The following is a 26,393-nucleotide window of genomic DNA, read 5'->3' on the forward strand; positions in this document are numbered from 1 at the left end:
TGTGAACAAATGCGTGAAGAAATAGTCGAACAGTTTAAGAACAACATTTCTCAACGAGCTCTTGCAAGAAGTTTAGGGATTTCAACATCTATAGTCCGTAATATCATCAAAATTTTCAGAAAATCTGGAGAAATCATTTCATATAAGCAGCAAGGCTGAAAACCAACAATGAATGCCCGTGACCTTCGATCCCTCAGGCGGTACACCATCAAAAACCGACATCAGTGTGTAAAGGATATAACCCGATGGGCTCAGGAACACTTCAGAAAACCACATCGGTAAGTGCAAGTTAAAATACTACGCAATGCAAAAGCCATTGAATGATTATTTGCAAAAAAATAGGTGTCTCAGTTAAAACATTAAATATCTTGTCTTTGCGGTATATTCAATTCATGATAAGTTGAAAAGGATTTGCAAATCATTGTATTATGTCTTTATTTACAAATTACACGACGGGCCAACTTTACTGGTTTTGAATATTGTACAAATACAACAATTGACTATTTTTGGACTACATGAGAAACTTTGACAATTTGGTGTCCATGAGTTTGCTTCTGTGTTGAATTGATTGTATTCCACTACAAAGAGCACATAGAGGCATTTTTCCAATAAAGTCACTTGGCAGCAACCTCCAGCCAAACATTGTTTTGCAGCTGTGTCTAAAAAAACAATGCAGTAAGTAGAAATTGCCCAGCTGTTCTTCCTGTTCCTGGAAATATGGGATCTTGTTATTGTATGGAGAGGGGGCAAAAATCCCACAGTGAGCTTGATTTACAATCAATGGCATTGATGCATCATGTGGTCTTTTTTTGCTGTGTTGCAGTTCTCTCCGACAGACCGCCGCCCATCATCCGCCAAGGCCCGTCCAATCAGACGTTAGGGGTGGACAGCATGGCGTTGCTCAAGTGCCAAGCGTCAGGTGACCCCATCCCTTCTGTCAGCTGGCTCAAAGATGGTGTCAGTCTGCTAGGGAAGGACCCCCGCATGTCCCTGCAAGAGCTGGGCAGCCTACAGATCAAGAACTTAAAGGTAATGTTGGAGACTGGGTGGATGGGTCAAGTGATACTGTTTCCCTCCATACCTCTGTGTGTCACTTTCACAAAAAAACATGTGACCAGTGCAGCTGCTATGTCGTTTGACTGTGAATCGCCAAACTATATTTTTCCGGAAGTGATACAGTAAGAGTAGCATGCCACATCTTATTAGGGTGCCGGACAAAGAGTGTTGCTATCCGAACCACGATTTTTCTAAATCAGTTAGAAAATGTTTAGAATCAAGTTTTTAGAAAAACATTTCTGGCTTACTTGCTGCATGTATGAATATATGTTAGCAGCCAAGAGGACCTAGTAAGACAAGGTTTTACTATATTTTACTGTATGTACCAAACAATATACTTCGAGAATTGATTCTGAATCGAATCATCACCCCAAGAATCGGACTCTAATTGAATTGCACTTTGTTCTAACATCCACATCCCTAGCATTTGACATCGGTTTTCATCACCATCATTTTAGTGAAACTAAGAAAAAAGAAACAATTTGAAGTCTGGGACCATTACGATTTTATAGTGCCAAATAAGGTAACTCTTATGTTTTACTATTTGGCTCATTAAACACTTTTAGTATTCCTTTTTGGGGAAAAAATGAAACAATTTTATTTGCGAAACATTAATGTTATTTGCAAGTCAAATGTAGGCAGAAAATTACCATTATGAATCACAGTATCAGTGCAGTGTCGTTACAGCTAGTGAGTGTGCCACACTCTCACCGCCCATCACTATCGGACACTATTTGGGATTGTTTGTTTGAAAAAGGTTCCAATTAGCTGATCCCATGGCAATCAGCAAGTCTAACTGATATACATATTACAAAACAGTTTAAAAACACTGCAAAACACATTAAAAAATAAATAAATGAAATTACAAGATTGTACAAGAGTTCACATTATACTTCATCACTATCAATATACATTTCATGCCTAAACTATTACGACGCCTTTACATTGTTCACTCTGTTTTATTGCAGCCATTTGATATAATCGAAAAAGTTTATTTAACTTCTCATTAATGTACGCTCATCACTCCATCTTGACAGAAAAAAATGCAAGTTTATTAAAAATGTAAAACATAAGTATTCAAACCCTTTTCTAAATATTTTGTTGATGAACTTTTGGCAGCAAATACAGCCTCAAGTCTTTTTGAATATCATGCCACAAACTTGGCAAACATATCTTTGGGCAGTTTAGCTCATACCTCTTTGCAGCACCTCTCAAGCTACATCAGGTTAGATGGGAAGCGTTGGTTTTTATTTAACATGTCTCTGTATATTGCTGCAAACAGAGTGAAACATTTAAAGGGATCTGAACACTTTCCATTCCCACTGTATTATAAAAATTGTAAAAAAAAAAGAAAAGTATTGCATCATTCAAAATGACAAATCAACACAGGTACAAAATACACAAACTATATATCTTTAAGGTTATTTCCTCAATAATGGTCTTTTTTTGAAGGCTGGTTTTAATGTTTGTTTGACAAATATACATGTATACATTCTGTCTCTCACAGTTGAAGTGTACCTATGATGAAAATTACAGCCCCTGTCATCATTTTAAGTGGGAGAACTTGCACAATCGGTGGCTGACTAAATACTTTTTTGCCCCACTATATATATATATATATATATATATATATATATATATATATATATATATATATATATATATATATATATATATGTATATGTATATATATGTATGTGTGTGTGTATATGTGTATGTGTATGTACAGTATATATACACTTTTATTGAGTTAGTTTTTTTAAAATACATTTGATATTTCATATTTGTGTTATGTTAAAATGCTCCACTTGTAACTGGGCATTTATTGAATTGGAAGTACGCAATAACTGCAGAGGCAATGGTAATCCATGATTTTAAGCTCAATCAATGTATAAAATAGCTCTCCTTGACCACATGGTCATTTATTAATATTGCACAACACAGCAGCAGCAGCTAATGTTGTGGTTGTCTCAGTTTGAATGTGTTGCATGATTTGAAACGACTAAAACGGCCTTACTTTCTGTTCTGCTGAGGCTGGTGTGTAAGAGTAATATGATTTAAGGGCAAGCTTTTACTTTTGCACAGCAGGACACCCATAAGGAGCATCAGGTTGATCGACATAGAGCCCTAAAGAGATGAATAGCCAGCATTGATTTTAGTCCTAATAGTTTGATAGTATTACTTAGTGGACCGACCGCTCCAAAGGACAGCAGAAAGTTGGATGAGCGCCAGCAGGGGGGTACACAACACATGCATGCACTTACATGTGCACACACACAAATTTAGAGTAGATTAAATCTAAAGCGCTCGCGTCTTCCTTTCCCCGCTCTAAGGTCTCGGTGGAATATCCATTACGCTTGACAAAGCTGAAGACCACTGACATGTTATTTAATAAATGGATGGGATGAAAACACGAGCAAAACAAAAGGCTCGAAGAAGAAACGCAGGAACGAGCCAGCTGTCATCGGTCCAGGGGGTTCGCGTGGGCCGCCCTAAATTAATTAGCCGGGCTTTGTTGTGTACGGCGGGCCGGCGGTGAAATGATGATGACTAGCAGTAGTGATGGAGGAGTGGTGAGAAGGAAATTAAATTCATTAGGAAATAAGCGTCAGCACTCGGAGACGGACAAGACTTAGCTGAAGAAGGGAGTTGGCATGTTTCCGACTATAACGCCGTGATGTACAGTAGCGTTTGTGTTGATGATACGAAACTCTTCATCGTTGTGCTTACAGCTCTCAGACTCCGGGATCTACACCTGCGTGGCTACCAGCTCTAGCGGAGAGACGTCATGGAGCGCCTTCCTCGAGGTCAAAGGTATGGCGGACTTACGATGTTCACGCTCGGCTACGGCTATACTACTAGTTTCACAATTAAATGATCATGTGCGTTAACTTGTGTTGTTGCTGCAATTTAGTGGTAGGAGTTACTCAATACTGGGGATGTGCTGATCGATTGAACACCTATTAAAATTTGCCAATTTTCAGTGTCTGGCGGACTCTATCTTTCATCCCCTGTATGGCAAGCGGCTGGTAGCAATGTTGCCATACACCAGTGGTGCCCAAAGTGCGGCCCCCTTGGCCATTTGCAGCCCACAGCTATGTTTTAACGCCCCATGGCCCATTTAAAAAGTAGTTTTACAAACAAATATTTAAAAATTGGAATAAAAGAGGAGGGTTGATTGATCTACAAATGTTTGGTGTCGATATCAATATCAGTATATGATCAATACTGCAGTCCATAAGTGGATATTTGCATTTTCTAAAAATCTGTTTTTCACTGTAGTGTTTGTGTGTGTGTGTGTGTGTATATATATATATATATATATATATATATATATATATATATATATATATATATATATATATATATATATATATATATATAACATCATGGAGGGGTCTGAAATGTTCACAGTAGGTGCATGTCCACTGTATGAGAGATAACCTAAAAAGAAAAATCCAGAAATAACAATCAATGATTTTTTAACAATTTATTCGTGTGATACAGATGAAAATAAGTATTTGAACACCTGTCTATCAGCTAGAAGTCTGACCCTCAAAGACCTGTTAGTCTTATATACACAAATATATGTATATACGCATATACATACACACATATATATATATACACATATATACATAAATATATACATACTTATACAGTATATACGTATATATGTGTGTGTGTGTGTATGTGTATGTATTTATTAGGGCTGGGCAACGTTTAAAAATTGTAATCGAAGTTAATCGCACTGTTTCTCCGATTAATCACGATTAACTGCATCGTATACGCAAAGCCCAATAATGAATTCAAAAGTAGTGTGTAGTGCACCTTTATTGGAATATTCTCCCACATGAACAAAAGCGCCAAAAAACATGTTGTGCAAACACAATTTAAATCAGTCCTTGTTAAACAGTAGCAGTTAAATAGCATATTTTATGAAAATCAACTCAAAAAATGTAAATACAAACATTTAAGCTTATTGCCACTGCCAGGGTATTTAAGATATCCTGTTTGTTATGGAAAATGAATATAATCTACATACAAATCTCTGAGCCACAATCATAACATCTGAACAGGCAATTTCTGAGGTAACAGCAGAAACATTTCTTCTATCAGGGATCTTATGTTTAAAAAACCTATATTATAGGTAGTAGGCGGTTTTAGGGAATTTTTGATCAAATTATCCGTAGTAGCAATATTAATAATGTTGTGTTTATTCTGCGTAGTGCACTTAAAATAATTATGACCATATCTAGAAATTGATATGATGGGAATTTTCCGATTGTTTGCTTGGTGCTTTGATAAACTGAACGCATATACATGGTACTATATTGTGATGTTATGAGCCAGGGAAAAAAAGAACTACCCTACCCAGCATGCAACAGGAGTGACGAGCATGCGTGGTAGTCCGGTATAGGATGTGTCGCCATGACGGCATCTTGTATGTTGTGATATGCACGCTCTAAAAGCAAACGTTAAGAACTCAGTCAACACGCCTCGTCTGCATTATTGATAAATAGACTGACAACACATATACTCCGCTGCCTCACAGGCCGCTGGTTGTAGCCGGCAAAGTATTCCCATGCTAGCTAACCGGTCTACCAAGCACGCGTCATTCAGTCCAAAACGGCCCGATCTATCCACATTCAGAATTGTCTGGCGGTCGTAAGTGATCCCGGAGTGACCACGCTGTAAGCCAGCCATGAAATTTGCAGAATCGTCCGGTATTTTTGCCAAATGTTCCATCTTTACCAAGAGCCCCTCGACACCGAAGCCCATCCGGGCGACGCCATCTTGTTAAGAAAAGGCGTTAACAAAATAAAAGCATGTAAACAACATACGCAAATGTGCGATAAAATAATTGTCGGCGTTAATAGATTGATGTGTTAACTCGTAATTAACGCATTAATTTGCCCACCCCTAGTATTTATATATATATATATATATATATATATGTATATATATATATATATATATATATATATATATATATATGTATATATGTATAAATATGCATATATATATACACACATATATATATATTTCATTTTATTGTATTTTTTTTTAAATTACAAAACTGGTTTATTTTGAACATGCTGAACAAAGTTACATTGGCGTGTGTCACATGTTCACACTTGGAGGAGGAAGAAGCAAAGCTTATTTTTTAACCCTAAACCTTCTCCATGTCTCAGCACTCACTTCCTGTCTTTAATATGCTTTCATACTGTATGTTCAGGTATAAAGATGGAAGATATCACAAATTATAGAAATCATTTTGTATTGTTGTATTACAGAAGCTGGCGGTAACACGCTCACAAAGACACACGATGACAATGAGCTGCCAGGCCCACCCTCCAATCCTCAGGTCACCGACGTCACTAAGAGCAGCGTGTCGTTATCCTGGCAGGCAGGGCTGGTGGGAGCGTCACCCGTCAGCTCGTTTGTCATCGAAGCGTTCAGGTTTGTGTCACAGAGTAATTGCATCATGAGTAAAAGGCTGCTGCATTCACACTTGTGGTTTTGGTCCAGACCAATAATTTTAAAAAAGATACTTGGTGCACATTTTGGTGCAGTGTGCTTCCTGTAGACTTAGGTGATTTTGTCATGGATGCAAAGGCTGTGCAGGAAAGTACATTTGCATGAAGCAATTCAATTATATCAACTTGAATTGAGGTTTCAAACAGGACATATAATTTTAATTCAAAGTTTAATTAAATAAATCAGTCTGATCCAATATTGATATCAAACTTTAGTCCAATTTCAGCAAAAAAAAGTATTGGACGCTATTGGCATGAATCTAAAATCGCCGATATAAGCTCTGAGAATCAGTCCTCTTCTGCGTTTACTTAGGCAAAGCTGGACAGATAGTTATCATCTGAATTTCCTCCAATAAGCACACAAGATTGTTTTTTTCTTGTGTTTTAGTTAAGTCATTTACAAAAGAAAACATGGCCACTAGGTGCAAGCAGCTACACAAAAGATTAGCACACAATAGCACACAAGCTAGACTAATAGAAGTGTTCTTAATTGAACAATATTGCTGTATAAAACAGCATATTTGTCAATATAAACAAATATCAAATAATTATAGTTGCATATTACTTACAAATAAAAAGTTGTCAAAGCAGAAGCGTATCAGTGTTTGCATTATTAAATTGACTTATTCTGTAATTTTTTAATGAATTTAAGAATTGTTAATTGATTAATCTGATGACTCGGTGTTGCCTGAAACTAAATGTCCACATCATTTTAATTAAAGACAGCACAGATCCTTAATAGCAGTTAACAATAAATATATTAGTGTTTTTAATACCTATCATTTTTTTCTGTTTGACTAATTTCGCTTGATCAAACCTTTTCTAACATTCCACACTAAAAAATGATAAATGTATGGGGTATGATTCATGCAGATATCCTATCAGTTCAATATCGTTATCGGCCATTACCCAAGGTTTCAATATCATTATCGTATCGGAAGCGAAAACATCCAGACACCCCTTGAAGAGACTACAATTTAAATTTGTAATATTGTGTTGGCCCTGTGATGAGGTGGCAACTTGTCCAGGGTGTAACCCTTGCGTCCGAATGCAGTTGAAATAGGCTCCAGCACCCCCCGCCACCTCGAAAGGGACAAGCAGTAAAAAATGGATGGATGGAATAGACTAATTTAGTGTTTGTCAGAATTATGCTTCCGTTTATTCTATACATAGTGTATTTCACAGAAAAAATATTACTAATAGCCACACGTACACATTTAATTACAGACGTTAATATTCATTGACAATTACAGACTAAAGCAGATAAGTTATTTCAAACTATTGCATTATACTTCACAAATGATAGAAAATGGTGGCAAAGTTTAAAAGATTTAAAATAATAAAAGGGTTTTAAAAAAAAAGTGTTCGATTTTCGTCTTAATAAAGTATTTTTTTTCTTTTTAGTATTTAATCTACAAAGGTTTTGCTTTGTTGTGACAAATTCTTCCTGTTACTTGGCTAATTTCTCTGAATTGCAATGAATTTGATTCCACTTCCTGTAATTCCAATTCAACATCTTGTGGGGGTTGATACCAATCAATTTAAAAAATAAAATTTCTCAAATTCAATTGAAATTCCGAATTTTGCGGAAACCTTATGCTGTATGCGTAATGTAAGGACTTAAATGGGCACAACTCAACAATTCTGAAACAAAATGCCATCATCTTGACGAAGCCAGTCATGTATTCGTGTGATGTCGCGCCAGGAACCAAAGATCCCTTCCTTATCAACAACAATGCTTATCAAACAGACTGTGAGAGCCGACAACGACTACTTTTGGAGAAATTATGATCCAGGACCTTATATTTTTGAGGCCGAACACACAGAAGGTGAGCAATAAGTTTGAGAAGCCAAGTGATGGATGCAGTTTCATTGTGACACGAGCATCCGCAGCATTGCTAGAGGCTAAACATATAAACTAACTATAGCAAACCAGAATAAAACAAACACTAACTGTAATATTTCCATTCTCGCTGAGATGTCGACCGACGGGACGCTCACAAAATTCCTTTCAGATGATTCAATCGCAATCCTCACAAAGAGTTAAAAAAAAGTTCCTGCAGGAAGTTTCTTGTGGGGTCTATTTCGAGCAGGTGAGGGATACAACATATATAATCTAGAATTTTCTTTTAGCAAGTTTGAGATGACGCAAAAGCGGACGTCTGTTCAGTGTGTCAACAATAGCAGCGTAATATAGCCTTAACTCACTACCATCAATGCGCAACTAAAATAGTCTCTCACTCATATTTGGTTAATTTTCAGGTCACCAAGTGAAATATTGTTTGCAGTTTCTGGATGTGTTTAGAGAGAGTATAATGAGCTTAACAGAGGACCCTCGATCTATTGAAACAATTGTTGGCTATTTATTTATGAATTCAAATGCATAAAAAAATTCATGCAGATGTGTTCTTGTCTTACATAAGGATTGTAAATGATAAACAGCACATCTCTTTCCAATGTTTGCATATTTCCAGTATGACTGATCTGATAACATTATCAGAGTGCAGAAACATTACTACTGTGATGTCAATCTTTGAAACTAGCCGAAGGTTTTCTCGCACAATATTCAAAATGGCTGACTGAATTTGTGGCATTTTGTGATGTTTAAACGGTGTTTTCACATACTTTGCGGATAGTAAATAGAAATGGATGTGGTTTAAGGCAGTGGTCCCCAACCACCGGGCCGATCGGTACCGGGCCGCAGAAGAATTTTTTATTAAAAAAAAAAAAAAAAAAACTTTAAAAATTTTTTTTAATCTTATTAAATCAACATAAAAAACACAATATACACTTACAACTAGTGCACCAACCACAAAAACCTCGCTTTTTCATGACAAAAATGTCCCTTTTTCATGATAAAGAAAAAAAAAAAATGTATATATATATATATAAAAAAAATAATAATAAAAACAATTTTAAAAAAGGATTCCCTCCCCGGGCCGCGGGACAAATTATTAAGCGTTGACTGGTCCGCGGATACAAAAAGGTTGGGGACCACTGGTTTAAGGAATACAATGAAACATAAATAAGCATATAAACTCACCTCTTTTTTTCACTCTACTAGAAACCCTTAGTAAGCGTTTTTCTCTTGAACAATGTTTCCCCTAATTGCAGCCAATCAGTGAGCAACAGTTGGCAAACCGTGGCGGATCACGTGAAAACCACCCAGTACACCGTCAAAGGCCTGCGCCCTAATACCATCTACTTGTTCATGGTCCGAGCAGTCAACAACCAGGGTGTGAGCGACCCGAGCCCCATGTCGGATCCTGTTAGAACACAAGGTAACACACACGCACACACACACTGAGTAACCATTTCTATGTCTAATCCACTGATGGCATCCCTCGTTTTCGCTGAGTCTTCATTCTGCTCCCACTGATAGGGGAAGGTCAATGTAACCGCGCCCCATCCATCCCGCCCTCCATCGAAGTGCGATACGTATCATCCTTCTCTCGCAGTGAAATACTGCAGAACTTTGTGGAGGTCAAACTCTCCATCTCAGTCCAGCTCATTACGGCGTCCACTTAAGCAATTATGTAAAATACGCATGTCTACTTTTGGATGGCCTAAGTGAGTTACCGCTGTCCCTGCTATGTTAATGAATATAACGGGAAAAAATGACTGCCTTCCAGCTCGTAGCAGATTTTATTATAGTAGCGAGTGGGGCACAGTCTCCTGATTACATTGATATGATAATCAGCCTCAGGCTAAATACTGTCAAGGCAAGAGTGTACTCTTCATAAAAGTAGAGTCCATTTACTTGTCTTATTCCTCATGCAGGTGATCTATGGATGTGTTTATTGACACAGGCCATAAATTCTTGCCTGATTACTATGACTATATGATTTGTGCCCTTTCTAAGTCTCAGAAGTTTTTTGGTGTGGCCTGCAACTTAAAACAACCAACAATAGGGGCAAAAAAGAGGGAAATGGTGTCGTAGCGTCCATCCGTCTTAGTGCTGCAGTGATTTTGTTAAGTAGTAGTTGCTGACAAGCGGCACAAAATGGATACAAAAATGGAATGAGGTAATGTTCATGTATATTTGAGTGCCAGAAGTGGTGCAATTATTCTGGCACCCTGCCTTGTCACCTACAACCTGAATGTAAGACGACCCCTTTTTTTCCAAGATGATCTAATAGATCGCAATCGAAACTACAGCATATCCTACTTCCTTCTTTTTTGAGCATCTCTCCAGGGGCCTCATGTATTAATAGTTGCATGCACTGTAAAAAAAAAAATAAGTAAAAAAAAACAAACTGTAATCTACTGGCAGCTACGGCTGTAAAATGAAAACCATAAAATTAAAGTAAAATCTTTTAAACCAAATAATGATCAAAAACATTATATTTTCAGAAATTTTCATGAAACGTTTTGCGGAGAAATATCGTAATTTTACAGATTTTTACTAAATGATTAAGATTAACCACCTTTAATAAAGTGACGATGCAAACAGTTCTGCAGAAAAATACCTTTTTTCTACAGAGTTTTTCCAAATTATTACGATCAACCACCTTTAATGAAGTGACAATGCTGGCAGTTCCACAGAAAAATCCCATTATTTTACAGATTTTTTCTGAATTGATAGGATCAGGGGTCTCACATTCACTTTACCGGGGGGCCACTGGATGCAGGAACTTGGTGCAAAGTATGTTCACCTTCTATGAATGGCTATCCCGCTCTAACAACATACTTACCGATCCTACCGATTTTACCGCGAGACTTTCGGTGACCCTCTCGCAGGATTGACCCGATGTTTGCCCGGACAAATGGGCGTACAGTGACAGCGCTTTATCACCCTCTGCATACGCTCATTCACCGAACCAACAGTGTGCCGATTTAAACGCGTGATGTGTATGGCTCTAAAAGACATATAATAGAGACTGCAAGACACACTTGATCAACAACCATACAGGTCACACTAACGGTGGCTGTACATAAAGGTTAATACTGTTACAAATATGCGCCACACTGTGAACCCACATCAAACAAGAATGATAAACACATTTCAGGAGAACATCCTCACTGTAACACAACATAACAAATACTTAGAATCCCATGCAGACTCTTCCGGGCTACACCCCGCTACCACCCAATGTAAAAATACACATAGATATTTAAAAAATAAGATTTACCTTAAAATTACATATAAAACTGTTAGATTGCTAGTATGGACATAGACTTTTATATAACAAGTTACATATTAAATGAAAGTTAATTACTGTAATTTTACATGAATTTGAAAGTAATTTGAGAAAACAGAAAATATGTATAATTATGTTGGTATTTTTCTGTAAAAAAAATAGAAATATACATAGTTTGTCATTACTGGCATATTACTTAATATAACGGGCAGTTTCTTTATTTACAGATAATGTCTTCAATTCTACAGTTTTATAACCTATTTAAAAAAAAAAAAATTACAGTATAAATTTAGAGTAAATAAACCATAAAAATAGGATTTTTTTTTACAGTGTGGATATCAGACTAAAAAGAGACTTACGTTCAAATCCAAAAAACAACGAACAATACGCAAGAAAAAAATCTGATGCATTAAAGTGTATATTTCTTTTTTACTTTGCAATCAATTTAAAATTGATCGTAGGAGTTTGCCCAGACCCAGCCAGGCCACGCTACCTTATAATTACGCAAATCATATCAGGGCTGCACGTTCTGCCCAATTGCAATTCCGTAAGAGGTGCTTCTTTCTCGTGATTCAAGCGAAATCTCGTTGCTGTGTGGTCTCCTGTAACTGAACACTGGTTGAAATAAAAAAATAAATGCTCAGGTCAGGTAGAAGGTGGAGAAGATGATGGATGTGCATGACCAATACTGGAGGACGGGATATCAATTTTGTGCTGCACCCCGTTTGAAGAGATAGTCGCTGCAATGATACGTAAAACTCGAAAAGAAGCGGGTGACTCTGATTAGCCTCTATAGATATAAAACAAAATATGTTCATGCAGTAGCCTGCTCACAGCCAGATTACAGTTTGATGTGAAAATTATGTAACATTTGGTTTAAGTTAAACTTGGCAGTATATCACAAAGGATACAAAAGACTGTGACTCTTGCTCAATTACTCAATTTATTTAACACAGGAGAGCTCCTTTACAGTAGCAGCTGCATGTGACACCAAGGCCGGGTCATTCCTCCAGTACCATTAGTGTGCCGCCACCTCCAAATGCTGCTGTCTTACCGACTGGCTGTGGAACCTTTTTGGCTGAGAGAGCCATGTTGTGACAGCAATAGGTGGCAAAATGATCGCCTACATAAATTAATCTACTTCCTAACACATATGAATATGAAGCATTATATGCATTGTTGAAAAAGTTAATTTTGTGCCGTCACCTCCATCGTTTTTACAATGTTGAAATCAAAGGTTGGCAAAGCTCGAACTATCACCTCTCTGTGTTGCCAAAGTATCCACAGCCTGTAGAAATGTGCTTACGTGAGGCAGCGCACATTTCCACCTCAAGTTCACTCTTGATACAACTCATTTTTGCTTGTGCCAGTGCAGTTATTGTTACTTCCACACAGTATGTACTGATGTATTGTCTCGTCCCCCTCAGACATTAGTCCTCCAGCTCAGGGCGTTGACCACAGACACGTGCAGAAAGAACTCGGCGAGGTCATAGTTCGCCTGCACAACCCTGTTGTCTTGAGTCCCACCGCCATCCAAGTCACGTGGACGGTAAGGCCACTTCTTCCCGGGGAACTTTTCAAACAGAATGAGACCTATTACATAAGTATTTAGACCAGGGGACGGGAACCTTTTTGGCTGAGAGAGCCAAGAAGCCAAATATTTTAAAATGTATTTCTGTAAGAGCCATATAAAATTTTTTTTAACACTGAACACAACTAAACGCGTGCATTTTTACGTAAGACCAACATTTCTAGAGTATAATAGGTCTCTTATTCTTTGTATTAACATTGTTATTATGAAGCTAACTGTGGAGGGGTCGTGGCCTGCACCGAAGCGGGGTGTTGCCAGGACTGGCCTTCGAAATCAGCCACAGGTGTGTAGATGGCCCACCTGGGCCTTGTTATCTAATCACATGTCGCTCTGTTATACTGTAAGCATCAGCCAGGAGGAGAGACAGGGTTGGAGCTGGAGCTAGAGCGCGAGTGAGAACGAAAGAGAAAAATACAATTGCTGGAAAGCAACTGAGAGACTTATTGAAAAATAAAACAATATCGTAACCCTGAAACAGGCTCTCATGTCAGTGCTTGGTGGTCTGAAGAACCCCCAGGAGGGCAAGCCCCACACTAACCAATAATAAGTAAACAACTTCTAACCATTAACGCAACTTCTTAAACATAAAAAAGCATGAGAATGTTTTATATATTGAACGTTATTTTTAACTCTGTGATTACAAGTGGAATTATTCATTACTTATTGTGTTAAGCAATGTCAGCTCAGATGTATCTGAGAGCCAGATGCAGTCATCAAAAGAGCCACAGGTTCCCTACCCCTGATTTAGACTCTGAAACCCGTTTTCCAAGAAGGAACAATGAACATTGAAACTGCTGCCATTATAAAATTTGTATTACCTGTACATGCAATGTTTTAAGTAACATATTGTGCTGTTGCGTTTTTCGTTGTTTTTTTTTACAATGAAACAAGAGAGCAACAAAAGTCTACCAAGTCAAATTCCGTGTGTGTTGAACATACTTGGCCAATAGCGCTGATTCTGATTCTAATATAACAATAAAAATAATTAGGGCTGTCTAAGTTATCGTGTTATCTCATCATTAATCACAAAAAAATATTGCATTAATTATGAACACACTTTGATTAATCTTGCAATTTATTTTGACCGTACAAGCTTGTTTACCTTCACCGCTATACGATTAGTGATCAGATCAATGCATACATCAGTACAAAAATGAATACATCCTGAAATAATTTAGATAAAACTGTCTGATTGTAGCTGAGAGGCACCAGCGCCCCCCGCCACCCCAAAAGGGAAAAAGCAGTAGAAAAATGGATGGATGGATGGATGTTACCAAGTTTTGTGCAAATAAATGACATGCATTCAAATAAAACGTTTAAAGATGTTCCATGATAATATTTTGACAATAAAATTGCACTGGGCTACAAATATTTGGGTCTTATCTTAAGTAAATTTTAGTTATGCAAGCGAGTAATTACCTGTGACGAATCATGATTAATCAAACAATTGATCATTTGACAGCCCTAATAATATTTTAATATATTTAGTAATTGTGAAAAATATAAACACAAACAATTTTCTGTTTACGGTTGTTTCGTACACCGGTTCTAATAAAGTACCGTGGTAATAATGAAAAAAAATGTGTACAATACTGCTTCTGAAAAATACTGGTACATGACGTCGCGCCCTCGTCGAGTTGTGACATTGCTGGTAAAACGAGCACACAGAGCACTTACATGAAGAAACAGTGTTGAGATAGAAAAGGGTGAATGGATGCGTTTTGGCTTAAAAACTAGAGATAAAGGTGAAGTTATGAACAGTGAAGCGTTGATATGTAAAAGGTGCTTAGCTCTTGCTCTTGTTAGCCGGCTAACGTACATTCGCAGTTGGTAGTGTTTTAGTTACTTCTAAATCACTAATCCTTGTCTCCATGGCGACAAATAAAGTAAGTTTTTCACAAGTATCATCCCTGCAGGACGAGGAAGAGCTAAACATGCCTCACTACACACCGTAGGAGGATACAATAGCTAACTGCTAACAGCAAGCTAGCACTCATGAATATAAACAAACACCATGGGTGGCTCTACAAAGACATCAACTGAAACAATACCAAATACAAGAGCCGTACATAGTCGATACTACCCTGATTACCTCGATATTTTTTATTATCACTAAGTCTTTTTTGTTTTTATTATTGTTTATAAACACCTGAAATACATCCCTGGACAAATGAGAACTTCAAATATGATCAATGTATGACCCTGTAAATACTTGGTATTGGATTGATAGCAACATTTGTAGTATCACCCAAAACTTATGTGAAGTATGAAACAGAAGAATAAATGATTGTTTTAACAGAACTGTAGATAGAACATATTTAAACAGAAAGAGCAGATATAGACAGTGAAAGAACAAGTAGATTAATAATCCATCATAATTTGATAAAATGAGAAATGACACAATATTTTATTGCATATGTCAGCAGCCAAATTTGGAGCCTTTGTTTGCTCACTTGCTACTAAAAGAGAAGTTGTCTAGTACAGTGGTCCCCAACCTTTTTGTAGCTGCGGACCGGTCAACGCTTGATAATTTTTCCTTCGGGGGTGGGGGGGTTTCTTTTTTTTTTTTTTTTTTCATGAAAAAGGGAGGTTTTTTAGGTTGGTGCACTAATTGTAAGTGTATTTTGTGTTTTGTATGCTGATTTAATAAAAAAGAAATTAAAATAAATAAAAAATATAAAAAAATGTAATTAAAAAAAATAAAAAATTAATACAAAAATATTCTGCGGCCCAGTGGTTGGGGACCACTGGTGTAGTATGTTCACTAACTTATTTTACGACAACATTTTTATGTGATTGCAATAAACAACATTTGTTTAATGTGTCATCAGATTTCCTGTTAAAATAAAGCCAAATAATGACATTTGGTTGTGGTCCCCTTTATCTTGAAAAGTATCGAAATACATTTTGGTACCGCGACAACCCGCGAGTTCTGTTAAAGTACTAATGATAACATAAGTTTAGCGTTCCTGTTGTATTTTTTGGTTTAACAAAAGTAACTTTGAGAAAAGTTACAAATATCCACTTAAAGTATTTTTGTCCATGTTTTGTGCTTCAGTTGTGCCTAAACATATTATAGATTGTTTCCTGTAAAGTAAACAGACATATTAAAAAAACGAACATCTGGTACCTCAACAGTTGTTTTTATCACCCGGTACACTTTGATGGAAATAAATGTTTGTGGCAATAAAGTGTTAAGCAAACAGTATTTTTTTCCCTGCTACGCTCTGAAGCATTTATCTTGCTTTGTTCCCCGTATGTGCAAACACTTCCATTTCCTGGCATCAGCACATTTTGTGACAAATTACAAAGCAGTTCCAGCCTTTGCTACCGTGATTTTTTTATTATTTGTATAAATCACTCAGGCCCTGCGTGCATCTGATATTGACGCGGGGGCTTGTTTCCATTTCCAAACGAACCACATTAGCAGTTTTCCCGCTGACATGTTTATTTACCCGCGTAATAAGTCTCACCTCAGGACTCGCTGGCTAATTTAAGACTAAAGGCGTCGTGTGCTTTTTTTTACGACAGCAACGTCCAATCAGCGCCAAACATGACTGGCCTCATCCATCAGGGGCGCCTTCCATAAACAGGGAGACCTCGCTCAGAGAGCTTTTATATTCCCAAATCATTCCATTAATAAGTCAAACGCCCTGGCTTGGAATCTCATTTTACTGATTTACTCGGGCTACACGGCGAAAAAAAGCATCTGTTTAATTTGTCATTCCAAGGCACGGCTTGCTTGGACTGTTAACAAGCCATTACGATGAAGGATGCCACCATTGCCCTTGTGCATCAAGAGGGAGGGGGGTCTTTTGGATAGGGGGGCTATCAGAGAACACATTTGCTCTTATCATCTCGGTGACATTCTCATAGACAGGACCTCTCTCAAGGGGCTAACACCATCTTTCCGTGGTGTAAGTTGAGACTATACCCATATGTGTGCGTCAAGGGCGCTCCTATGGAATGTATTTTGATTTTAATAAGAGGAGCAAACTCTTAAGGTAATGCCCGAGCGTTCATTAAGCTAAGCACGTTATAGCCGGTAATAAAAGGGCCTATTAAATTAGTAAAGAGCTCTGAAGTGTCGTGAAAGCAATCCGAGGGAGCTAAAAAAAAAAAAAACATCCTTACAGTTGTACGCCCCTGTTTAAATGACTAAAGATATTTTCTTTCATTTAGCATTCAGTATTCACCATTTTGATGTACAGTATGAAGGGGATTCATATTTACCTGACACATAAAACGTGGCAAATTGGAGGAGTGCAGTATCCACTTCGGCCACCCGATGGCAGTAAAGAGTTGGATATCTTTAATTGTGTTTTGTGGCAATTCCAACTTTGACCACAGCGTCAGTTGCTATGGATGGTGGTGATTTCCATCAATTTCAGCAGCCTGCATTGCAAAATGATTATCCCAGCCCTCTTTCCAGAAATGGGGCAAAATGAATGCCTTCCCTCCTTCACCAAACACTGAAAGTGTAAGTCAAAAAATGTCTGACACAACAAATGTAATATAAATCCCTAGACTGTCTCCAAACTTGGTTGAGCTAGTTGGTCACACATAGGTGGTTCGTTTTACATGGTGAATGGCTAAAATCAATTTAGGTCAAAGTTCAACAGTAGTAAGAAGAAGAGGTAGTTGCAAACCATGTGCATCCGTCATCATGACTTTCATAATGATTGTGAAAGATAGGCAAAATTCAGAAAATTCTGTTCCCCTTTAAGATAAAACAAATATTGTCGTGAAAATTCAATAATAGGGTTCCTTGAAACAAAATAAGAATGTCTAAGGCTACTACCTAAACCCCTCTTTCAAACGTGCAAAATGGTTTGTTCCACCTGGACATCAGCAAACCCAGCTTTGAACACTCACCACGGACCGTGACATCGTCTAAACCAGGGGTAGGGAACCTATTTGGCTGAGAGAGCCTTGAAAGCCAAACATTTTAAAATGTATTTCCATGAGAGCCATAGCATATTTTTTAACACTGAATACAACTAAATGCGTGCATTTTTTTTAAGTAAAACCAACATTTTTATAGTATTATAAGTCTCTAATTCTTTTTAATAACATTGTTTTTTCTTGAACAGAAAAAAACGGATGGATGGATTAAAATGCATGAGAATGTTTTATATTTGAACGTTATTTTTAACATTGTGATTACCAGCGGAATTATTCATTACTTATCGTGTTAAGCAATGTCAGCTAAGATTTATCTGAGAGCCAGATGCAGTCATCAAAATAGCCACATCTGGCTCTAGAGCCATAGGTTACCTACCCGTTGTCTAAACTCTCCTTTAAACATTGACACTGAGCAGCAGCAACGGAACAAAATGAGGTGATAGAAGAATGGTAAATATGCACTAAATCTATCTGTGGCAGCGTAGGATAAGTTGTGTGCAAGTTTCACTTGTACATCTTATGGCACATAATGGTGGTGCGTTCAAGGACCCTCGATTAAAGTTAGAAACAATATCTACCTTACACTTCGAAGTAAAGGGACACTTGACAGATTTATAATCATATTTAAGTTAATAATGATAGGTTATGTGATTTATAATTCCATCCATCTCGGGGTCGCAGGAGTGCTGGAGCCTATCCCAGTTTCATTCAGGCGGAAGACGGCATACACTCTGGACAAGTCGCCATCTTTTTCAGGGCTTTTTAAATGTTATATTTAATTTATTGGCACAAAAAACAACTTAAAAATACAAGTTTTCAGTTTATGGCGGTTTAGCCCAATATGTTCTTAATATAATCATCCCATCTTTAAGAATCTAAACACGTGTTTTTCTGTGAGCATTTAGCTTTGCCTTCTAGCCAGCCTTTTTTTTTTTAACAAAATTTAACTAAATTTCTTGTTTTTCAATATATTGCTATAAGAGGCGACTTGTCCAGGGTGTACGCCGCCTTCCGCCCGAATGCAGCTGAGATAGGCTGGATGGATGTATCATGTTGCTTCACTTGACATCTTTTGATACTGGACTGGACTTCAAAGTCAAGCCACAAAATCTTAGTGAGATTGTCTTTGTAAGGAAATCAAAAGTTGGAAAGATCACTAAAAAGCAAAATATGCTTATTATACTTTAATACCTACTTCACTACAGGTACACAAAAAACCTAACTCATATAATCACAACCATATTCTTCTGTCATATTTGCCTGTAATCATTTGTGTATGTTCCATATACTGTAGGAGGGGAAGGATTCATAGGGCCCCATTTCTGGTAGGAAGAGGAGGGTTACCCTACTTATTTTGCAATGCAGTCTGCTGAAAATGATGAAAATTGCCATTTTTTATGGCCACTGACTGTACTCAAAGGTAGAATTGCCACAACACAAATATTCAATACTCCACTGACATCTGGGGGCTAAAGTAACTTGTGCTACCTCCAATCCATCACGTTTTATGTGTCAGGTAAATGACAAATGGGGCCATTTGAATTCCCTTCCTACTGTTGAGTTAAAACAGTATTTAAGTGATGTTTTTAGTACTCATGTGGGCTTCCTATCCCACAGGTGGACCGCCAATCCCAGTTCATCCAGGGTTACAAAGTTGTGTACAGGCAGACATCCGGACTGCCCGCTCCGGGACACTGGCAGACGCAGGACATCAAGGTCCCATCCGAGCGTAGCGTGGTCCTCTCGCCGCTAAAGAAGGGCATCGTGTACGAGATCAAAGCCCGGCCGTACTTCAACGAGTTCCAAGGCATGGACAGCGAATCCAGGACGGCGCGGACCACAGAGGAAGGTACGACGCTGAAGAAAAGCGATAAACTTTGTCTATCTCGCAGGGTGGCGGCTGACTCATGACCCCCGAGGGCTGTGTTTGTCATATCACTGGCGAACACATCCTTTGGAGACAAAAAGCATGTCTGCGCCCGTCTCTCCGACCTCCCGGATGTGCTTTTTTTTTTTTTTATCCTTGTGTACGAAGAAGGGGCTGTTTGTGTATCCCGGCTCCTAATCCATCAACCGGCAGCCGCGGGGCCGAGGTGTGATTGGAGCCCGCACACACTCACTGTCATGTGAAGATGACTGTTGCGTTTGATTGCTACATACTTTGACAAGGCCATGAAGCATCGTGGCACAATACTGCACACACAGTAACAAGTCTATGCGCGGAAGAATTGGCTCTTTCGACCTGTGCTGGAAATTGCTCTATAGAATAAAGTAGATATAAAACAGCAAAATCTCACGGCAGGACTAACACATCAAAGGATGAGTACAATAGATCTTTTCATAAAGGGTGTAAAACTACTGTAGTGCTTTAATATATTAGCACTTTTCTTTAAAAAAGTTGAATTATTAAATGTTGACTTCTTAGCATCAGCAGGTTAGGCACTCAATTTTTCAGTTTATTCAAATTCCAATAAGTGGGATTTAAAGGCCTACTGAAACCCACGCAGTCTGATAGTTTATATATCAATGATGAAATCTTAACATTGCAACACATGCCAATATGGCCGGTTTAGTTTACTAAATTACAATTTTAAATTTACCGCATAGTTTCTTGTTGAAAACGTCGCGGAATGATGACGCGTGTAATGTGTCGTTACGGGTTGTCGCGGACATATTAGCCCAGCACCACTTACGACTAAAAGTCGTCTCTTTTCATCGCATAATTACACAGTAATTTGGACACCTGTGTTGCTGAATCTTTTGCAACGAAACACAGCCGGTGTTTTTTTGTTTGTTGTGAAGCTTTAACACAGAGCGGTCAAGCAAACATGTTTCTCTACTTCAACCAGCAAGTTTCTGGATGGGAAAATTGTGATATTAAGTCAGCTCTTACCGGAGACTTGAGTGGAATATGGGACCTCCTCCTGCAGCTCAAAAAGGCAGCTGTGATCTTGGCTCCTCGGCTTCTCTCAGAGACACTGGCGTTCTCCGCAGCCATCCGACTTTCCGGTATGACTTTATAATCTCACTAAAACACTATTAACACAATAAGGAGATAAGGGATTTTCCAGAATTATCCTAGTAAATGTGTCTGAAACGCTCCCACTGCCGCCGCCTGGAGCCGTCGCCTTTTTTTTTTTTAGTGCTTCACTCTAACTTTCCTCATCCACAAATCTTTCATCCTCGCTCAAATTAATGGGGAAATCATCGCTTTCTCGGTCCGAATAGCTCTTGCTGCTGGTGGCTATGATTATAAACAATGTGAGGATGTGAAGAGCCCTACAACCTGTGACGTTACGCGCACATCGTCTGCTACTTCCGGTAAGGGCAAGGCTTTTTTATTAGCAACCAAAAGCTAATAATGTTCTCTACTAAATCCTTTCAGCAAAAATATGGCAATATCGCGAAATGATAAAGTATGACACATAGAATGGACCTGCTATCCCCGTTTAAATAAGAAAATCTAATTTCAGTAGGCCTTTAACATATCAGCACTTTTCTTTAAAAAGTTGAATAATTAAATGTTGACTTCTTAGCATCAGCAGGTCAAGCACTCAATTTTCCAGTTTAATTCAAATTCCAATAAGTGGGATTTAAGTTGGAAAAAAGGAAGTTAGTGCAAAGGCAATTATTATCTTAATTTGTTACCTTATGTTACAGAACATGGTTGTTTTACCCCCCTTGAAAAAACTTGTGAACTAAGAAATACACCAAAAGCATCAAGGCACACATGTCTCCATTAGAGAGTCATAATAATGTTCTGACGGCAGGGGATTTCCCAACATGTTTTTTTTGGGCTGTGATCTTGTCTCACACTTATAATAACTCATAATTGCATTGTGCTACTTTGTGAGCTGAGTCAGTCATCGGTGCTGTCAGTCGTCAATGAGTTCTTGCTTTTGTTGCAGGCTTCTGCATGTATGCTGTCATGTATAGGGATTAGATAACAATTATTGTATTCTTCATAATACAGTCTCTCATGATAGGAGTGGACTAAACTTATTGGAGAGAATCACCAGTAAATTATTAAACTGATTAATTATATATTTTTTAATATTTGTTTATACATTTATATTGTTTTATTTAATATTTTTTTATTGATATATTCGTTAAATTGTATCTAACAATTATTGCATTTATTTAATAAACTATTTATGTACAGTATTTACACTATGTATTAATTGATTTTATTTCGATACATTTTTTCCAATTAGTTGTACATGGTAAAACGTTGTGCAATGAGCAGAATAATACTGTCACAATGTTTTCAATAATTTTTCATGGTAGAACGTTGTTCAATGAGCAGAATAATACTGCCACATAGCTCAACTTGGCAAATGATAGCTGATAGAGTCTTCCGATCCGGGTTTTATGCTGCAGATTCCGATACGGATCATTCATAAGTGAGATTGTCCGAAGCCCATCATATTTATCAACAGTAAATATTTTGATTTGTTCTTTTGAGGGGTTTTTTGACCTTATAATAATAGCAACGCAATATTTAAACTAGTTCTCTTTTCTTTTCTTACATATAATTGCTTGATCAAAGCAAAGTCAATAGTGGACAATTGGTAGGAAATGGATGGATGGAACTAAACAAAAGCAAAATCTACTATTTCCTACTCATTTAAGTCCTTGGTTTTACCTCCAAAGTCCTCGTCAAGTGTCTGGACTTAATCCCAGAGTTTGTAAACATTAACAAAAATAAACAAAAAAATATTGATCTAATTACTCTAGTATCGATCATATACTGATTAGTATTGACACTACCAATACATGGATTGATCCGCCTTCTCCTTACTTGTACACCTGGCATTTAGACGCTCAGTTGTTGTTGTATCTTCTCTCTAGATAAACATTAATTAATCCATAGTACTTTTTCTACTGTAACGTGGTTCCATCCAGACTTCCTAAAGTTTACAAAGCACTTGTTTCCTGTGTTGTTTTGAGCTATCTTAGCAAATAATTTGCCTTCTTGTCTGCTTTTGCTTGTTTTTATTCAGTGTCTAACATGTTTAGCCTCATCTTTTAGCGATAATACTTGTAAGAAATGCAATTTATTTCACGCATGGTGCATTAGTAACCTAGCACAGTAGATCCAGTGTGTATGGACTTTTTTGCGTTTTGACCAGATGTTCCTCCTAGGGAATTTAAGCTGCTGGTGGTCACCCCCAAGTTCTTTTGATGACACATTAGCTGATTTTAAATTAATCCCAGACAGAATAGGTATTTTGACATTTTATTCCAAAGCTCTGGAGAGACCAATCTATGAACAACATATTCAAATCGCATCGCCCAAGTTGATCTGAAAACACTCCGGAAGTCCTGTCTTTTTCATGCCACTAGCCCCCCTCCCCTTCCCCTTCAGAGCGAATCCACATACTGTATCTATTCTCCTCCTAAGCCTGGGACAAGAAAAGATAAGAAGGGTGTTATGGCTACTCGTCACATTCCAAGCTCAAGGTTAACATATGAACACCACTTAGCTGTTTTCAAATATGACTATGGAAAAAAGAAATAACTATTGAATATGGATATATGGGCTTCACGGTGGCAGAGGGGTTAGTGCGTCTGCCTCACAATACGAAGTTCCTGCAGTCCTGGGTTCAAATCCAGGCTCGGGATCTTCCTGTGTGGAGTTTGCATGTTCTCCCCGTGAATGCGTGGGTTCCCTCCGGGTACTCCGGCTTCCTCCCACCTCCAAAGACATGCACCTGGGGATAGGTTGATTGGCAACACTAAATTGGCCCTAGTGTGTGAATGTGAGTGTGAATGTTGTCTATCTGTGTTGGCCCTGCGATGAGGTGACGACTTGTCCAGGGTGTACCCCGCCTTCCGCCCGATTGTAGCTGAGATAGGCGCCAGCGCCCCCCGCGACCCCGAAAGGGAATAAGCGGTTGAAAATGGATGGATGGATATGGATATATGTAGATATCTATCTCCGTCAATTTACAGTTAGCTGCCAGGCAACAGTTAATACAGTTTCAGCCATCGGGGATCAGATTTTGTGATCCGCATTAAAAGGCATTAATCGGAATTAATCGGCATTAGCCGATCACATACTTTTTCCATGGAAATCGGTTGATACTGATTGTGTTTGGTACTGTACATTAGTGTACCTCCAATAGGTAATATCTGATAAGACAAAACCAGACTGAAATGGCAGTACCTCTGCTGGTTAAAGCCAAGTAGTACTCTACATTTTGCCTCAAATTGCATGAAGATGCGATTAAGTACCAACTCCATATAAACTGCTATTGTCCTTTAAACCCCTTCATACACATTGTTAAAAGAATTCCATCACTAAACCCCAAACATCTCGGTTGGTTGGTTGGTTGGTCAAAGTTAGATAAAGGTTCCTTATTAATAGCATTATTCTCAGACCAGACCTGAAAGTGATCCTTGGGATGTTCTTAGGACAAAAGCCATCTCGTCCTACCATCCTGAGGCTTGCATGTGGTGAAGATAGTCCACATGACAGGTGACAGGCTCATTTATTTCCCTGTTCTCCAAGGGTACCGTATCTCTGGTAGCAGCCAGCCTATAGACTACTGAGGTGGAACTGCCATCAACAACACTCCCATACAGTAAAGTGAAAACATGCCAAGCCGTGTCCTCCCCACCAAAATCTTCCCCCCGCCACCCCCTCCAACGAGGCCCCCGAGTACCAGCGTGTCCCAGCTATTACCAATGGAGAAAACTCTTTCTGCTTTTGCTCCATCTGCAGCCCAGTCTCTCGGAGAGACTGACTGCTTTCTATTTTGGTCTTCAGTCTGCTTTGAGCTGATAAGCCGTCACACAGTAAGATCCTCCGAGAGGATGGGTCTTCCAACAAGATGGATGCAGAAGTCGAGTTTCGGGAGTGATTAAAACTTACAGCGGCCATTAGCCATTACAAGTACAGATTCCTCCCCAAGTGTGGATTTAGACGGATGAACGGTCACACATTCTATTATTCTGTCTCACTCGTTGCTAGTAAGGATGGGAGTCATGGCTCATGGTGCCATCTGATTCTTATTTCCCAAGATAGTCTTTAGGAGACCATTTTTATGCAAAGTGATTCCTGTGTCTCAGCATTTGCATACATGAACACTTGTAGGCAACTAACCAAATGCCCACCCAGCGTCCTTTCTATGATTTGTTTGTATTTCCTCATTATCCAGCATAGCGGCATGCAGACATGAGAGACAGGAGGTCACATTCGTGCCCACCATACATCACGCCACTAATGGCTCTATTAGCGCACCCTCTGGGGCCTCTAATGAAAAATGTGAATTGTTTAGCGCAAATATGCATGATAATAAACCGCTAAATCATTCATACCATTAACTTTGAACGACATTGCCCGTGATGGCTGCCGCCGCCGCTCTGTCACCTGGATTTAATGCGGCGCCCAAGCACGCCGTTTGATCGGATTCTCCCCCGGGTAGATTGTTTCTAATCTGGCTAAGGTGGCGGGTTCATCACGGGGCCCATTCATCTTCCGTCCATGCCAGGCATCGGCCGCTTCCCCGGAGGCCGGCGCTGCTGGTCGTGCTGAGGGATGAGCAGAGATTTACCGGGTGACAAGTGCCATTTTGGATGGAGGCGAGGTGAGGGAGAGGCAGCATGCGAGTAATTGACCTGTCAGTATTCTGCCATGGCACAGTTCTCCTTCCACCCCCTGCGGAAATGAGAAAACATTAGTTTTGATACTTTACCCTGCGCTGTGCCCAATTCTGTTTATTTTCCTTTCTTTGTGGGGGTCAGACAAATAAGAACAAGAGCATTCAGAAAGGAAAAACATGTGTCACATGTGAAATCCACACGCAAAACTGTCGGTATCCAAGGAAACTACTTGTTACTTTTAAGTGCCTAGGCCTGCTCAGTCACCTTTTACTTGTTGAAACCTCACACAAGCCGCAGCTAGCGTCCGCGGCATGCACTCACACACATATATAGCTCGGTATAGCTCGTTTGGTTGAGCGGCCGTGCCAGCAACTTGAGGGTTGCAGGTTCAATCCCCGCTTCCGCCATCCTAGTCAATGCTGTTATGTCCTTGGGCAAGACACTTTACCCACCTGCTCCCAGTGCCACCCACACTGGTTTAAATGTAACTTAGATAATGGGTTTCACTATGTAAAGCGCTTTGAGTCACTAGAGAAAAAGCGCTATATAAAT

At 38.7% G+C, this 26,393-nt stretch overlaps 1 protein-coding gene across 11 annotated transcripts in view; it reads left to right on the forward strand.

Moving 5' to 3' along the window:
• Nucleotides 1-26,393, forward strand: part of robo2 (roundabout, axon guidance receptor, homolog 2 (Drosophila)) — a 1,004,723-nt gene that overhangs the window by 900,124 nt on the left and 78,206 nt on the right. For all 11 annotated transcript variants that reach the window (XM_061877321.1, XM_061877317.1, XM_061877314.1 and 8 more), the window contains 6 exons: nucleotides 824-1,029; nucleotides 3,789-3,870; nucleotides 6,354-6,519; nucleotides 9,711-9,877; nucleotides 13,165-13,286; nucleotides 19,851-20,082. In XM_061877321.1, the coding sequence (XP_061733305.1) occupies nucleotides 824-1,029; nucleotides 3,789-3,870; nucleotides 6,354-6,519; nucleotides 9,711-9,877; nucleotides 13,165-13,286; nucleotides 19,851-20,082 (975 nt within the window). The remainder of the gene's footprint in view (nucleotides 1-823; nucleotides 1,030-3,788; nucleotides 3,871-6,353; nucleotides 6,520-9,710; nucleotides 9,878-13,164; nucleotides 13,287-19,850; nucleotides 20,083-26,393) is intronic.

The sequence above is a fragment of the Nerophis ophidion genome, linkage group LG18 (assembly GCF_033978795.1).
Source record: "Nerophis ophidion isolate RoL-2023_Sa linkage group LG18, RoL_Noph_v1.0, whole genome shotgun sequence".
Classification (NCBI taxonomy): Eukaryota; Metazoa; Chordata; class Actinopteri; order Syngnathiformes; family Syngnathidae; genus Nerophis; species Nerophis ophidion.